Source organism: Myotis lucifugus, unplaced genomic scaffold (genome assembly GCF_000147115.1).
Source record: "Myotis lucifugus unplaced genomic scaffold, Myoluc2.0 scaffold_17, whole genome shotgun sequence".
In the NCBI taxonomy this organism is placed as follows: domain Eukaryota; kingdom Metazoa; phylum Chordata; class Mammalia; order Chiroptera; family Vespertilionidae; genus Myotis; species Myotis lucifugus.
In genome coordinates, this window is record NW_005871065.1 from 7305904 (window position 1) to 7323696 (window position 17793).

The following is a 17793-nucleotide window of genomic DNA, read 5'->3' on the forward strand; positions in this document are numbered from 1 at the left end:
CGGGCGGAGGGCGGCAGCGGCGGCGCGCGGAGATTGCAGCAGCGGCAGCATGTCGGCCGGCGAGTGCTGGCGTGCCGCCCCCGAACCCCGCGTGTCCTTCCCGGCGCCGCGATCACCCTGCCCGCTGCCCGGACATCCTGCGGACCTACTCGGGCGCCTTCGTCTGCCTGGAGATTGTAAGTGGGGCAGCCTCTGCGCCGGTGGCGCCTGGGGAGCGGGGACCGGCCGCGGCATCCCTGGCCCCCGCGCTCCTCCTCTGCGCGCGCCCCTGACCTTTCTTGCGCGCCCTTCCGAGTCCCTGACGGCTCCGGCGGCGCTGTGGCCCGGGCCCGCTGCCTGGCACCTGTTAACGCGGGCACCTGCGCGCCGGCTGGCGATTAGAAATGGCCCGAGAGGGCGAGCAGGTGGCCCGGTGGGACCGAGGTTCGGGACTTGGAGAGGAGAAGGGTGTTTGCGTTTGAGGGGTTGGCCGTCAGAGACCCCAGGCGGCTTGGCCAGCGGCCCGCGCTTGGCGAGAGCCAGAGCAGGCGCTCTCGGCCTTGCCTGTTGCTAACCTGCCATTTTGTTGGGTGGTGCAAAGGTGTAGCGATGACTGCTGACCAGGAGGCTGCACGCCGTGGAAAGCGGGGCTGGAGGTAACAGGAGAAAGAGGAGGAAGGCTGCAAACCGGGGCACATCCCCTGCTTGCCATTCGGAGTGGCCTTGGCAGTGGCGAGAGGAGCGGGGCTCAGGAGGCAGGGCAGGGGGGAAAGTGAAGCGCGGAAGGTGCCCTCGGCAGTTTCCAATCAAGTGGGCGTGAGGCTGTGAGGGAAAGGCACACACGGAGCTGTCAGGCTCCTCTCTGCCTGCCTTTGCGCCTTCGTTCTTCCTCCTGGTTCACCTGTACAAACCCAAGCCTCCGAGGCACACTTTGCTGGGCCCAAGGGAAGGGGAGGTCCCCTGGCTCGTAGTGCAGCCTTCCTGGGCTGGAGACGGGAACATGTTTAAAGGAATGTTACGGAGTTGGGAGCTTTTTGAAGCTTGTCGTGGACCAGGGGAAATCTTGCGAACATAAATTGGGCAACCCAGAGTTGCATCATGCCCAGAGAACTACAAATAGAGTGAAATGTCAGCGCCTCTCTTGCGGGCTAGTTTTGTTTGCTCGGTTTGGGCTTTTCCTATCTCTCCCCCTCTCCCCCTCCTTTTGAGTTTGCATAACCTGGATTTGGGTCGCTTCGGTTTCCCTTTTGTGCTCCTGGGGCTGGGACACCTTGTGAGCATTGGTTTTCTGCCCTATTATGTGAAGGTGGCTAAGTTAAGTTTAGCTCAGATTTGAATCAGGAAAAGGAGATGTGTGAGTTCTGTGACATCAGTAATCGGATCGTGACTGCGAGGCTAGGGGAGGCTGGTTTGCGTCTGAGCCCAGTTCAGAAGCATCGAAATGCTTTGGGGGAGGCCCAGGCATCCATGTGAGAAGTGTGGGCAGTGGCTGGCGCGGTGCCCACTGCACCGCTGTGCGGAGGGAGACCCGTTGAGAACAGTGAAGATCTGGGGAGAAAGGATGTGTAGGTTCTGGGCTACTTTAATTCCATGTTCCCCAAACTCCACTTGTCCGCATACCTCTTTTAGGACTTTTTGCCCTATCCATATGCCGCTTGCACTGTACTAGAATTTACAGAATGTTCACTTAAATAGATTCATCATGCTCTAAACTTCAGTGCCTGCCTTAGCCTCATCCTAAGCAATAATATATGTGAATTCTCAAATTTGATATGTTGGTTATGTTTTTTTCTAGTATTTATTCAAATATATAGTTATGTATTTACACGTATATGTATATATGTAAAGATATGTAAAGAAACATGCATATAAGGAACTATATATGTGTATATATGCAAAGAAGCCTCATCACGTGCCATCAAATCGAATTCCAGCTCAAGAATCACCTGTGGATATGTGACACTTGCAGAAGCACTGCCTAAATCTGAGCGGAGGGAGAAAGGAGTGGGGAAAGTTCATCTATTTTCTCTCCCTCACCCTCATATCTCTTTATTTATCTAGCCCAGTGGTTAGTTCTCAACTCTTGTTGCACTTAATTACTCAGGCAGCTTCTAAAATACTGTTGCCAGCCCAGATTAATTAAATCAGAATCTCTGTGGGGGAGCACCCGCAGTCCGCTAGGTTTTTTAAAAAGCTCCCAGAGGTTCTGATGTACAGTCCTAGCTGGGAACCACTGAAGGGGGCATTTATGGGGGTCCTGTGGACAAGTCAGCTCCCTCTTGCAGATGAGCGTTCTCTCTGCTAGAATTTCTACCACTCTCCATCCTGGGAGGGACCTCAGACTCAGAAGTATTCAGTTCATTCCTCTAATCTCTTCATTTCCACCGGCTTCTTCCCCCAAAACACATCTAGGACCCTTATCTCGCTAGAACAGAATCCCCTCCAAAAGCCATTTCAGTTTACTTTCACTATGGCCAAGCATCTTCATAGTTTTAAATCTTAGGCCTCCATTACCTCTTTTGCTTGAATTATCAACCTCTCTCCTCCCCATCCCACGTCCCTCAAAAGTAAAAGGCCCATAATAGTCCAATGAAACTAGTGACTTTAGAGAAACAAGAGACTGCACTGGAGCCAAACTTTGGCTCCTTGACGCTCATCCACCCGCACCATGTGAAGATACTGGCTTACATGCTTTCAGAGAGCAGGGACGGAGGCCGTCTGGGTACTCCTCTATCTCAAGTGCCCACCCTGTGGAGATGCACAGATAGGAGCTAAATAAACACTTTTGAGGCACCTTGGTCCCTGCTTTCTTCATTTCCCTCTCAGTTTTCTGACTCCTTTCAGGGGCTCCACCTGAGGAGGCTCCTCTTCACAAATTCCTCACCCTGTTAATTAAATGTGAGATTTGCCAGGAGCAGCTCTAAACTCTAGGGCAGTGGTTCTCAACCTTGGCTGCACATTAGAATCACCTGGGAATCTTTTGAAAATCCTGATTTTTGGGCCTCATCCTCCGTAAATTCTGTTTCTTTGTTATGGGGTGGGGCCACAACATTAGTAACAAAGAAACAACTTCCGGAGGATGAGGCCCAGAAATCAGGATTTTAAAAAGATTCCCAGGTGATTCTAATGTGCAGCCAAGGTTGAGAATCACTGCTCTAGGTCAGTGGTCGGCAAACTCACTAGTCAACAGAGCCAAATATCAACAGTACAACGATTGAAATTTCTTTTGAGAGCCAAATTTTTTAAACTTAAACTATATAGGTAGGTACATTGTTATTAACTTAATTAGGGTACTCCTAAGGCTTAGGAAGAGCCACACTAAAGGGGCCAAAGAGCCGTATGTGGCTCGAGAACCGCAGTTTGCTGACCACTGCTCTAGGTAATCTCCTTTCTGGGGACCGATTATTTTAGCCTCTTTTGGTGTTTCTGGATGTCGCCACATCTCTTCTTAATTTTAACCTTCTTTTCAAATTCATTTGTCTGTGGTAATTTCTCTATGTCCTATTGCTGTCTGAAACGTCACATGTGAAAACAGCATCACTACGCTAATGAAACCACAATCTTGGAGTTCAGTTCTCACACTAACCAGTAACTTTGTTCAAAGAATTCAATCCCAATCTCCCTTACTGCACTCTATTCACAATCTCTCAGGGGAAAGCCATCTGTTGGGAGATACTTCAGAAGATACAAATAGTGCCCACCTGCCCTGGCCTGTGTGGCTCAGTTGGCTGGGCGCCATCCCATGCACTGAAAGGTTGCCGGTTCGATTTCTGGTCAGGGCACATGCCCAGGTTGCAGGTTTGATCCCTGGTAGGGGGCATGTAGGAGGCAGCTGATAGATGTTTCTTTCTCTCTTGCGTTCATGTTTCTCTTTCCCTTCCCCTCTCTCTAAAAATCAATAAAATAAAATTAAAATAGTGCCTGCATAACACCACCGAGTAAAGCAATTTATAGTACTAGCTTCCTGGGCAGAGAATACTGCAACCTCACATGCATGGGGTGGTCAGCCTTTCATTTTTGTACTCAGCTACATTGACTAATGCATGCTTGCCATAAAGTGTTTGATACTAAGTTGGTTTTGCAAAGTGAAGCCTTTTAGTTAGAATGAAAAACAAAAACACCACCTTCAAAAGTTATCACTTTGAAATCTCTCCGTGTTTCCTGAATTAGGTGTTTCTCATCAGGCGTTTATTGGTTAACTGCTGTGTGCAATGCACTTTTCCAGGAGCACAGGTGTGTTTATACTGCCTTCCTCACCTCAAAGAGCTTACACCCTGGTTAAGAGGATATGTACAGAAATACCTACCGTTCAGGGAAGAAAGGTGTGAGCATGGGAAGTGAAGTACAGCGAAACATTTTCCTGGCTGGTCTCTTTATAAGAAAATGACATGAGAGCATCTGTAACATTAGGCTGAACGAGATATTTCGGGTCTCTGTACTCAAATAGCTTACCTTGTATAATGTACAAGAAAGATCAGACATAACAGTGTTAAACACGAAAAGAACAAAGGTCATTGAATTCAGTGTTTTACAGTTTCCGTGTTTAGAGAACCATCTACATTTCCTGAGATATTCATTAACGTGTCTCTTTATGGGAAATATTTTAGGACTCTTATTCACATGCTTCTAACTGTAGTGTTTTTGGATGCCACAATCATTTTTATTTATTCAACAAATAATTAAGGATCTGGTATGCATCAGGCCTTATTTCATGCTCTGGGAATAGGATGATTAACATAGCTCCTGCCCAGAAAAGAAATTCCTGTACAGTGAAGTATAAAGTCAAGGAAGAAATACAGTGCTGTGTTTGAAGTGATAAAAGTGGTTATGAAAAGCACAATTGGTAAACAGGGTAGAGAACATCTGGCCACTGGGGGCGACAGCAGAGGCAGCTTTCATGGAATGGTGCCATTTGAGTTTAGCCTTAAATGAAGTGTAGACCTTTGATAGACAGAAGAAGCAGGAAAGAGAATTCCAGGGAGAAAGAAGGCATGAGCAAACCCCAGAGGTAAGAAAGCCCATGGTATGGAGGTTCTGGCAATGGTTAGGGTTTTCTGTCTGTTTTTACATGACTGATGGGAAGGTGGCAGAAAAAGAAGGGAAAAGAGCAGATAAGGTTCACATTGTTGATTTGCCGAGAAATGATAGGCCAAGGCAGAGAAGGTATTCTGTCCGTGATGGGGAGCTGCTGAAGGACAGGGGCAGACCTGATCAAGCCTGTGTTTTAGACATCTTTTTGTGGTGAAGTTTGGTTAGAGGACAGATTGAAGGCTGTGAGGTCAGGTAAGGGGCTGATTGCAGTGATTTGGATGAGGGATGATGAGACCCTGAAGTAGGACAATGGAAAGAAGCAGAGAAGAGAGAGATTTGAGGCTTAGGAGGTCTAGCAAGTATGTGAAGTTTGACATGTGCTGAAGTGATATTACACCAAACTGTAAACTGTCACTCAGAGGAATTATTGGGGGTGGGGAGGAGCAAATGTTAGTGAAAGGATGATGGGAGGGAGGAGCTGTGGAGCAGACATGTGTAGTCATGCAGATAAATCTATGGGAGGGATTTCAGGTTCTCTTCAACCTAAAGCTTTGACTTCAGTTGGACTAACACACGAGTGTTTAGATCCGTAGAGTTTTCTTGCCCAGAAAATAGATTTTTGGGTGCAAAGGGAAATTGTGTGTTTGCAGGAGTGAAGAGGGGCTAGCCCTGGGTATGGTCCCCCTATAAAAGGGGTTTCATTCTATAGGTAAGACTTTCCCTTTGCCTCTGAGTTAATACATCTTCATTCCTATGAAGAGTCTTTAAAACTTCATACGGAAATAAACCAATGGCCCTGCCAGGGATTACTTTCAGCAGTCATTGGCCCTGATTGGCAGCCCAGTAAGAAATGTGAAGTATGGAAAACTTTAAACCAAGTTGTGGAAAACCTTGACCTTGAGCTCCCAAGTAAAAGGTAAAGGAGAGGAGATTTGTTCTGCAGAGCTCTATAGAAATGTTGTAGCTGGTAGTAGGCGCCATGGGCATGGTTTATCTACTTACTGATACGGATGAATAGAAAAGACTGGAATGATAAAGGACCAGGCTGGCGTACCAATACCAAGCACCTGCAGGACTTAACAGACACGCCTTGATTGTTCTGTTGGGCAAACTGGACAGTGTGTGTAAATATTCTAGAGAAATTGGCTGGAGCAGAGAAGGGCGGCCCTCTTCAGTCCTGTCCAACTCTTCAACTGTCTTGATTCTTCTCCAGGAATTTGTAGTTTGACCTGATTTCCTGTGTCCTATTTTATATGAAAAGGGCCATGTCCTTTCATAGGCACCATATATGACATTCTTAACTTTTGTGTAATAGTTTTCAGAAAGGAGGGAGATAAAAAGGCAGGAAAGAGGTATGCTTTGCACAGTTCTTGCCAACATCAGGGCCCTGGCGTGCATGAACATTTTTAACCTTGGCGATAACTAGTTACCAACAAACACAAAAAGAGGATTTTAAAAATCAAGGGCATTTTTAAATAAGAACAAAAAGGAGCCAGAACATATTTCTCCCCTATAGTATGTGCTTTCCATTACAAGGTGAGCATCAGGTATTTGAGAAACCAAAATGAAAGTTTGGGTCACATGGGGAGGATGAAAGTATAATTCTTTATAGCATCCTCAAACATATTTCTAAAGCTTCAAATGTAAATCTGAAAAGCAAACCTCTTTTGCATTAGGCTGTTTTATACCTAGGCCTCTTCTATATATGTGTTTTCTCATTGCTTCCCAAGACTTACATTGTTTTTCTTTCCCTGATTAAAACAAACAAAAAAAAACAACCCTGCTAACTTGTACCTCTAATTCAGAACTGTACCAGGGCTAGTCCAGGACCAGTTTGGATGAAAGCATGGTGGGAGAACAGATGGGGATTAATGAAAGAGTGCAGGAGGGGGTAGGGCTGGGGGTGATGGGGGTGGGGGCAGTAAGGCACAAGTTCCAGTGGCAATTGCAGCAGAACGGGTAAACTGAACAAATTTGGGGCCTGAAGAAGATTGAAAAGGAGGTGTCATGAGCTCAACTAGCAAAAGGTGACAACTCCATAATTTTCCACTCTGGTCTTCTGAGATCTTGTACCAGATGATAGGCGTTGCCAATGATAAAACTTGAAAATTGAGAAGTACGTGTTTCTGCTTCAGTAGATTCATGCCTATTTTCGAATACCCACCGTGTGCCAGGAGGTGAGCGAGGCTTCAGACAGCAATGTGTTCCTAGCATCCCCACCTGCACTTCTGGAGCGTTTACTTCTGGAACCACTCGGTACACACGCTGGTTGGTTCCCATTCATTTCAAGTTGAGTGCAATGGAGCATCTTCTGTAGAAAGCACTGCCCTGGGTTCCGAGATGCTTAAGGCGAGGTCACCCACTCTGGCCGCACAATCCAGTGAGTGAAACACACATGTGTGCCCAGGATTTCAAACCAGTGGGTTGTAAGCTTGGAGGATACACACATCAGTAACCATGGCAGCACCAAGGGATGGCACCCAGCCACGAAAATCTTTCTGGAAGACATATCTTTCTAGAATATATGGAATTTAATTATCCAGCAAAATGTTGATGGCAGCATCAGCAGTGTAATGGACTCTGTGTGCAGGGGATAAGAAACAGGCCAGAATGCAAAAAAAAAAAAAAAAAAAAAAAAAAAAACACAAACAAACAAACAAAAAAAACAAAGGGTGGTAGGGAAAGGAGCATTGCAGGGACCAGGTGAACTTGGAGAGATAGGTAGGCAGCTGTGTTCTCTAGTTCTGTTACCACTTGACTGCAGTCACATTGTGAATGAATTTACTTTCATGGGCTACCTATAAACATATCTGTCAGCTATTGTATCTTATCTGTTGACTAAGATATGTTCCCAGTTTATTAAAAAAAATCTTCTGAAATACAATTTGTGTATTAAATGGAATTCATTGTAGGTCCTCTGTTTACTAGGGGATCAATTGTCGAACATATTAACCAGTTCCTTCACCATGTGGTTTCATTATAGGTATACAATAAATGAGCACCCATTAAAATAGGAGGGGTTATTGAGTCTATAAGGTATTCTGAACTTTGGAGGTCACCACAGATCCCTTTGTGATTCTGATGAAAGTTGTGGATTGTGTCCTCAGAAAAATTACTATGCACTTATCTACCCATTTTGATATCATTTCAGGGAATCAACCTTCTCCCCCCTCCCACCAAGCCAATCTGTGGCAAAAGCCCTGCTCTAGATGAACGCTAAGATCTGAGGGAGGCAGAATAGCATAATATTGAGATCATAAGCTCTGGAAGCCAATTGCCAGGTTCAAATCCCACATCTAACATTTATTAACTGTGTAAGTTAGGGCAAGTTATTAATGGCTTCCTACCCCAATTAACTTATCTGTAAAATGGGAATGGTAATTATCTGTCAGTGTTTGTGAGGATTAGATTGGTACAAATAAAACACAACATTGCTTGGAACATAAGAGCTCCATAAATGCTAGTTAATATTTTTGTTATTCTCATTAGCTTCACCCTCTTACTCAAACTAACTCTATAAGCCAGACTGGGAGATAATATTTTTTTTCCCTCTAGGCTTGCTGTTTTGTTGATTTTCACAGCTATAAAGTGATGAACTACCCAATATGTAAGTAATAGGAGAATTGGAAAGAGAGGGTTATATTTATTTACAGAACGTTCTAAATAATGAAGTGTTTCACCATCAGGGCAGTTGAACAGTCCTTTATACCTTCACATTCACTTACCTTACCCTGTTCTCATTCCAAACATTGACTGAAAATAGGTCAGAGTTGGAATTGGCCTGTTTACTTGATGAATAATAAGAGTATACTAAGATGAAGGTGTCAAATTGGTCTGAAAATTATTAGCTAAGATGTCGGAGGGCAGGTTTAAAAGCAGGCTATTAGAGCCTTAGCCCGTTTTGCTGAGTGGTTGAGTGTTGGCCTGCAGACTGAAGGGTCATGGGTTCGAATTCGGTCAAGGGCATATACCTTGATTGCAGGCTCTTAGATTCCTGAACCTGTGTGGGAGGCAACTAATTGATGTGTCTCTCTAGCATTGATGTTTCTCTCTCTGTCTTTTCCCCTCCCTTCCATTCTCTCTGAAAAATCAATGGAAAAAAATGTCCTGGGGTGAGGATTAACAATAAATGAATGAATGCAGGCTATTAGGAAATAAGTTACATTTGAAAGGAAAGGGGGTATTTGCAAAGAGAATCCTTTGGAGACATAAGAATGCCATCCAAATAGGAGACAAGTTGAGAAGTCTGTAGTCCTTCCAGCCAGAATTACAAGAGTCGCTGTTTGCTCAATGCCTTAGTTTCCCCGGGGCTCATGTGTTTTAACCAGTCCAGAATTTCTAGTGGTAACACATTTTAACTCCAACTCTGAGGGCTCAGGTCAGTGTGATGTGTGGATGAGTACTTGCACAGTTTTCCTGTGGGAAGGTGGCAGCTAAGTCTCACCCTTATGGCCTGCAGGTGCCAAACTAAAGTGAGAAGTATATGCTAAGCCACAAAGGAGAGCGTTCTTTTAGGGATGTGTAGCAATTTAATAACTACACTCAGAATGTAATTGAGCACTTAAGGTGTGTCCAGGTACACCTACAGGGGAGCTCGGGAGGTTAGGGAAACAGCCAGGGGAGGGAAGGCTGAACGCTCCTTCTAGGAAACCCTTGCCTTTGCATGACCTGCAAGTTGGGGTGTCTTTTAGTTAGAGCTTGAGGCACAGAGTCATGGGCCCCAACTTAGTTTCTGAGAGAAAGTTCAGAATGTGATGCATTTGGTGTGAGAGAATGGATGATCACTTGCCGTGGTGATCTTTCACAATGCAAGTCAAAACATTATGCCAGACAAAACAAGTTTTGAAAAGTGTTATACATTTGGGAGTGTTATACATAATCAGACGATTTTGGACACCAAAGAGCATTGAAAGGCAGTGGCAGACAGGAAGTCAGCACGTGGTTCTGGATCCAAGATGAGAACAGGATGGGCGACGTGGCCTCCCACCCTTCGCAGTGGGTGTTCCCTGCAGTTGCCACCACACTTATCAGCTGGTCTCCCTCCGGTCAGAACCATTTTTATGTTCTGCTGTTCATCTCTGAAAACAAGGCTCCTCCAGAGTGACGTCTACTGATCAGGATACCTACAGTGGCCGTGGGTTTGAGCTTGGTGATGCCCAGCATTAGATGAAGAGAATATGTCGTGCATTAGTAATGTCATTGAAATAATTTATTTTTTTAAATATATTTTTATTGATTTCAGAGAGAGGAAGGGAGAAGGAGAGAGAGACAGAAACATCAATGATGAGAGAGAATCACGGATTATCACGGATTGGCTTAAGGGGCCTCCTTCATGCTCCCCACTGGGGATCGAGCCCACAGCCCGGGCATGTGCCCTTGACTGGAACTGAATCTGGGATCCTTCAGTTCACAGGCCGATGCTCTACCCACTGAGCAAAACCAGCTAGGGCTTGAAAGAGTTTTTTAAGGGGGAACCAGGTTGGGAAGCTCGGGAGCAAAGATAGCTTTTGGCGAAAGGAAACCATGAGGAAGGGGAGAAATAATTGTGTCAAGGCCCTAGTGACGCCCGCATGATAGTGTTACAGCGAGGCAGGCGGGATCTCCAGAGCAGGCTTAATTATGTTCTCTGGCCCATCCTCCTCCTTCCCAAGCTACTGTGGTGAGCAGGACTTAAATCTCAACTTCCCAGGATCTCTGACCGAGGATGCAGTCTATGCTTATTCATATGCCTTCCTCCCTACCTGCCCTCAGTGCACACACCACAGATGGGTAGCTAAATCTGTTCTTTTCACGTAAGCACTGCACTTCCTTTCCAAGCCTTTGAGGTGTGGGAAGGGCTGTAATTTTGAGTATGACAAGAACAATTCATCCTTGTGTCACATTAGCATCCCCTGTCAAAGCCCTGCTCTGCCTGGAAAGGCTGCTTCGAACCCTGCCTCCCGCCTGCCGCCCAGAGTCCTCCCAGCACATTCCTCTCCAGCCTCCGGAGCACGCTGTGTGGAGCGCTTTTTATAGCTCGCTCCACAATCTGCTTCTGAATCAGATTTACTGGTGTCTATTTCTCCCTTGTTTGGAGCTGCTGTAGATAGAGCCTTGCCCTTTTTTTTTTCTTCTTCTTCTTTTTTTCTGGAATATCCTTCTGTAGTGCCTGACAGTAGATTTGAGGCTGCCCTGTTTGAGGTCCTGTCCAGTTTTACGAAATATTATGTTTAGTTCCAAGGGATCAGATACCCTCTTCTTCAGAGGTGTCAGTTTATCACAGTTCCTATATCATATGATTATGCCCATCTGTTTGAGTCTGCCTGCCCCTATTAAACAATGGCCCATTGTCCTTTATTACCCTTGGTACTTTTACCTTCTCAATAAATGACTTTGAATTAATAGTTAATAATGATGTTATTCCTTAAATAGTATTTAAAATAACAGGGGTTATTTGTAGTGGAAGAGAAAGAAAAGGCTACCAGGAAGAATAGGCTGAGAAAACAAACAAACAAAAGATTTGAAGATCTTATCACCATCAAATATTTATTAAACAGTACGAAGAGTAGAAAATATTTTACCGGGATCACTGTATCTTTCATAGCTTACTAATAAAGTTGTGGTTAAATTTTTTAATATGCATTCATATTCATGACTTAGATTTACTTCATAAAACTGTCAGGGTTGGTTGTTCATGCTTGATTTGATAGTAGGACTTGAGATATACCACCACAATTAGAAATTTATTAGGCTGGTGCTTTAATTATCATTGCTCAAGTGATGTTATTATGCTTTTCAAAATGTTTTTCAAAGTAGTAATGAATTATATAACTGGGCCTTCATTTAGAAACTTGAATTAAAGCCTGTGTTTTTAACTTTCAGTGACTTGTGCAATTGGGATATTGTCTAGATACTTAAGAAGCGAGACACAGATGATTGTTGGTTTTTAATATCTAGAACTCCAACTGTTCTTCTATGGGCACTAGGCATTTATTTGTTCACTGACCAAATATGTAAGAGCCTTGTGCCTGCCAGGTACACATGCTTCTGTGATGTCATCTGTGGGTGTGGGAGGCGACAGGTGGGGGTGGGATTGATTCCCAGTGGTGGCCTGTCCGTGTCTTCAGGGCAGGTATATAGCCTAGATTTTTGTTTCCAAATCTAGCACAAGGTCTGACAGTTAGGAAAGGATTATCCCGCAGACTAATAAATGGCTTTGGATGTGGAGACACACGAGGCAGCCTGCTGCCAAGCAGGTCTGATAATGCGACTGGACTGGAAGCCAGGACATTCAGTTACAGCGTTTCTCATCAATGTAACACGTTCACAGTTACCAGCATGCCCAGAGGACAGGGGTTCCTGAGCATGGGTGGGACTCTGGAACGAATGCCTTTTTGGATCATGAGCTATCCCAGATGAGCGGTGAATGGGAGTTTCTCAAATACACATGGGGGAGGGAGTGACATTCTTGGCCAGCGTAGGTCAGCCACTCAGACTTGAAAGAGCTTTATCTTTGGACTGTGGGTTTTGTTTTTTCTATAGTGTAAAATGTGAGAGGCTTAGTGACAAGAGACAAGGATGTAAAAGACAGGTTAGATCCTTAAGGGGCCCGGCTTGCCCTGCCAAGGATGCATAGCCATAATGGCTTTATTAGTGGTCGTGTGGAGGAGACCGCCGCTGTTAGATCCATGAAACGCACTGTCTTCACTCCCTAACCCAGTGATGGCAAACCTATGACACGTGTGTCAGAGGTGACATGCGAACTCATTTTTTTGGTTGATTTTTCTTTGTTAAATGGCATTTAAATATATAAAATAAATATCAAAAATATGTCTTTGTTTTACTATGGTTGCAAATATCAAAAAATTTCTATATGTGACACAGCGCCAGACTTAAGTTAGGGTTTTTCAAAATGCTGACACGCCAAGCTCAAAAGGTTCGCCATCACTGCCCTAACCCTTTCTCCCCTGTGTTCTCTCACTCACTCCTAGTTGCCCAAGTCAGAAAGCTGAGTATCCCGTGTCTGATCTTTTGCTGTCATGCTCACATCTGATCCAATAAGCATCCTGTCTACTTTTTAAAGTTTTCTCTAATCAGCGCCCTGAGTCTGATTTATACTCTGTTGGTATAACAGTCTCCTGTGTGGTCTCTAGCTCCATCACTTCCTCTCCAGTCTGTGTCACACTCTAGCCAGAGAGAAACTTCTAAAGGCGAATCTGGTCATACTAGTTTCTGCTCAAGATGATCCGTGGCCTCCCATTGCCTGTGGGTGAGGTTCATGCCCTCATGTCACCTTCAGGACCTTCAGCTGGGTCTCCAGCTCCCCAGGCTCGCTCTCAGCTCCCACCAGGTCCTCTCAAGACTCACCTCCTGCCCTGCATCAGCCTTCTCTCCACCCACCTTCCGTCTCCCCCAAGCCCTGTTCTTTGGGTTGTTGCTTCCAGCGAGTATTTTCTGACTTTTCAAATCTGGATTTAGAGCCCTCATTGTGTGGACCCACAACGCTCAGATTTTGCCCAGTTCTGACGTGTATGCAGTAGCATTTTTAATCACTTGCTTAATTGGCTCTTTGCTGTAAGAACTATGAATTCTGTGGTGGTGGAGACCAAGTGTAGCTTGTTTATTCCTAGAACCTGGCACAGCACCTGATGGGCAATAGGTATGTATTAAATTAGGTCTGTGACTGTCTAAAGCAGCTGTCGCCAACCTTTCGGACCTCACGGACCACCGGTTGGCGACCACTGATCTAAAGTACCTATTTCCATGCCCAGCACATAGGAGAGTATCAATAGGTGATGGTGTATTTTATTGGTTACCATTATGTACGACAGCTGAAACTTTTATTCTCTATATAGGCCAGTGATGGCGAACCTTTTGAGTTTGGCGTGTCAGCATTTTGAAAAACCCTAACTTAACTCTGGTGCCGTGTCACATATAGAAATTTTTTGATATTTACAACCATAGTAAAACAAAGACTTATATTTTTGATATTTATTTTATATATTTAAATGCTATTTAACAAAGAAAAATCAACCAGAAAATGAGTTCACGTGTCACCTCTGACACGCGTGTCATAGGTTTGCCATCACTGATATAGGCAATAATTTCACATGAACAATTTCCTGATAAGCGTTGAAACATGGCCATTAAAAGTTATGGCTGATCTTTGCTGATAAAACTCTGAGATGTGGCAAGAGCAGAGCCACTGTCCAGTGGTTTGAAGAGTGACACCAAGAAGAGGTGGAGACCAAACAAAGATGAATTTGTAAAAATGGTTACTGAAAAGGAAAATACTTAGGAGGGCAGTAGTTAGAGAGGCAGCAGGTCAAAGGAAATCTGTTTAGCTGGCGAAAGAACACGGGCCTGTTCACGGGCTGAGGACGAGAGTCCATGCAGGCAGGTGCAGAAACAGGTGTGCAGTCGGATCGGGCTTGCGAGTAAAAGCGCAGGGCTGGCACCTGAGGGAAGAAGGCATCTCACATCATGATAAAGAAAAGAAGATGGGGCGGGGAGGCGGGAGTGTGTGCGGGGGCCTGGGGAGAAGCAAGGGTCATGGTAAGAGTGATGCACGCGCGTTCTATTCTGTTGCCCAAACTTACTGCCATTTTTCTTTTTACCCATTAGCTGTTCGGGGGACTCGTCTGGATTTTGGTTGCTTCCTCCAATGTTCCTCTACCTCTGCTCCAAGGATGGGTCATGTTCGTGTCCGTGACGGCTTTTACCCTTTCCCTCCTCTTCCTGGGGGTGTTCCTCTCTGGCATGGTGACTCAGATCGATGCCAACTGGAATTTCCTGGTAAGGGATTTTTAAGTCTTTTTCAGGAAAATGTGGGAAACATAACTATCTCATTCTGTCCCAAAATGCCTGATCTCTGTTCTGTCTATTGCCGCTCGTGGGAGAGAAAAGGTCAGACAGCAGCGTCTGCTTTGCCCAGCTTGTGAGATCCCTGTGCTGATAGAGCGGAGCAATCTTTCTGTTGCTCCTTTATGAGTTAGATGACCTTTGTTCACAGTTCACACAACAAATAAATTGGATTGTAGTTATTGAACAGATGCTTTTGACAGGTTCTGTGACATATATCTTGAAATTTTCCACTGATTTCTGTTTCAGATATTAAATATATATTCTTTTCAGAAAACAAGTAGCTATATATTCTGCTCTCTGAATATTTAGGAAAAAAAGGGGGCGATGATTTGTATTTACAGGCATAGCTGAGAGATGTTGCAGGTTTGGGTCCAGACCACCGCCATAAAATGAATATCGCAACAAAGCCAGTCACACAAATTTTGTGGTTTCCCAGTGCATATAAAAGTTATTTTTGCACTACTTAGTGTAGTTTACTTAGTGTGCCAATAGCATTATGGCTAATAAAAAATGTATGTGCCCTTAATTTAAAAAATACTTTATTGATTAAAAATTCGAGGGTTTTTAATTGGCCTAATTTTAATATTCTTGTGTCTCAAGGAAAAAGGAGGCCAAAGGATGGGGGAGAGACTGAGGTACAGCCAGAGCAGAGCATACAACATTTATTAAGTCTGCCATCTTATATGGGTGCAGTTGATGGCACCCCAAAACTAATACAATAGTAACATCAAAAATCACTGATCTTGCCCTGGTGGATGTGGCTCAGCTGGTTGGCATCGTCCAGGGCACAGAAAGGTTGCTGGTTCAATTCTCAGTCAGGACACATATCTCAGTTGCAGGCTAGATAGCTGGTAGGGAGTGTGCAGGAGGCAGCCAGTCAATGTTTTCTCTCTCTCCATAACGAATATAATAATGAAAGAGTTTGGAATATTGTGAGAATTACCAAACTGTGACACAGAGACATGAAGTGAACAAATGCAGTGCCAAATAGTGCAAAAATACTCAACTCAGGGTTGTCACAATCTTCAATTTGTAAAAAGCACGGTACCTGAGAAGTGGGATAAAGCAAAAGCACAACAAAATGAAATAGTACCTGCATTTTCGATTCCTGTGCTAAAAGGTCAAGAATTGGTAAGTTTTAAGGAATGAATTTGCAACCAGCACAATTTTAACAGTACGACACCATTAAATTGGATCAACATTTCCCTTTTTTCTTGTAACACGGGGGGGGGGCCTCTTTCATACTTGTGGTTATTCATTCTCTCATATCTCAGAATGGCCCAGTGGAGCATGAATTTCAATCCGTGGTGGACATGCTCTAACAAAGTTCATGACGAACCCACCTTTGATTTCCATCCCACAAAGGTGTTTAGAAGCGTTAAGTCAGGCCTTTAGTCTGGTGGTGTATGTGTCCCTTTCAAGTGTAGCAGCATTTTACTCAGCAGCTTTAGGACAGCTGTTGGAGGAAATTTGTTCTCGTCTTATTTGTAGAGCATGATGAGGGCTGTCATCCCAAGTGTTATCAACAGCCAAGTCTAGTGAACGTGGCTGCCTGCCTAAAACCAAATGGCAGGGGTCAGTGTAAAGGTAAGGGGGGCGTGTGGCAGCAGCGAGTCACACACAGGCTTCGGGATTAGACCCGGTTCACTTGGTAAGTGTGTAGCCTCAGGCAAAATAGTGAACCTCTATAAATTTCATTTTCTTCCTCTGTAAAATGGTAATAGTCATACCTACCTCACCAGATGCTATGCAGGAATCACGGAATTAATGTACTATAGTATAAAGTGCTCAGCTTTGTGTCTGGTTCATAGGAAGAGATCAGTAATCATTGTCGTTCCTCAGACACGCTGAGGCTTGCACCGGTAATGTTTAAGAGTCCTTGAGTTTCTTAGGTTGCTGGTGCAGTGTGCTCTGACCTTTTTGCTTTGATTTCTCATTAATGATGAGAAAATATTTCTAGTAATTGGTCAAGGGATGAAGATCAAAGGTCCCTATTTAAGTTACAGGTAGATGCTTCATCTCCTCTTTCTAAATGCCTGGCTTTCCCATAATATGTATGAAGGAATCAGTGTCCCTAATATTGGTAAGCACCACCAGGCTATTGTAGCATCAGGCTCAAGGATGATATTCGACAGTGTGTACCAGTATAGCCCTACCACTGCTTTAGTAGTAGTTAATACAGTCATTGCCAAACCTACTGCCTTTTCCCAATGGTTGTGACCTTTATCACCCTAGCCCAGTGGTCGGCAAACCGCAGCTCGTGAGCCACATGCGGCTCTTTGGCCCCTTGAGTATGGCTCTTCCACAAAATACCACGTGCAGGCGCGCACGTACAGTGCGATTGAAACTTCGTGGCTCATGCGCAGAAGTAGGTTTTCGGCCTGGGTGAGTCTATTTTGAAGAAGTACTGTTGATATTTGGCTCTGTTGACTAATGAGTTTGCCGAGCACTGCTCCTCTGGGACTTCCTGGACCTGCTACCAGCCCAGCAACTAAAGGGTTAATTATTGGAAAAGCACTGAGTCTCCAGGATCCTGCAGGGCCCAGCATTCTAATTGGTCAAAGCACATTCCTCATGAATGTTTAAATAATTTTCCAGTAACACTCCTGATTTTATTAGACATATGTCCATACCACCCTTTTCCTTTTTGTTCATATTGCCTTATCATTGGTATTGAATACAATCATTCATACCCTTTTTAATTTATTAGGTTTCCTAAGAAGTTAGAAAGACCTACCTACCAGTCTGTTCTATAAGTAACCTACAAAGGTTATCCTGTGATTTGTTTTGTCTGTTTTTAGCTGATTATTCCATACTTAAATGCTCGCCATGTTTAGAAATGGCTCAGTGTTTTTTTTTTCTCCTCTTTTGAAATTTTCAACATACTCTGCCTTTTTGACCACCTGGTCGCTTTTTTTTTTTTCAAGTATATATACTCTT

The 17793-nt window shown here is 44.3% G+C and overlaps 1 protein-coding gene across 1 annotated transcript in view; it reads left to right on the top strand.

Annotated features, from left to right (window-relative positions):
• The first annotated feature begins 34 nt into the window (after positions 1-34).
• MAL2 (mal, T cell differentiation protein 2) overlaps positions 35-17793 on the top strand; it is a 28635-nt gene continuing 10876 nt past the window's right edge. Inside the window, 3 exon segments of the mRNA XM_006109861.3 lie at positions 35-126; positions 128-176; positions 14614-14784. Of these exon segments, the coding sequence (XP_006109923.1) occupies positions 50-126; positions 128-176; positions 14614-14784 (297 nt within the window). The 5' untranslated portion in view covers positions 35-49.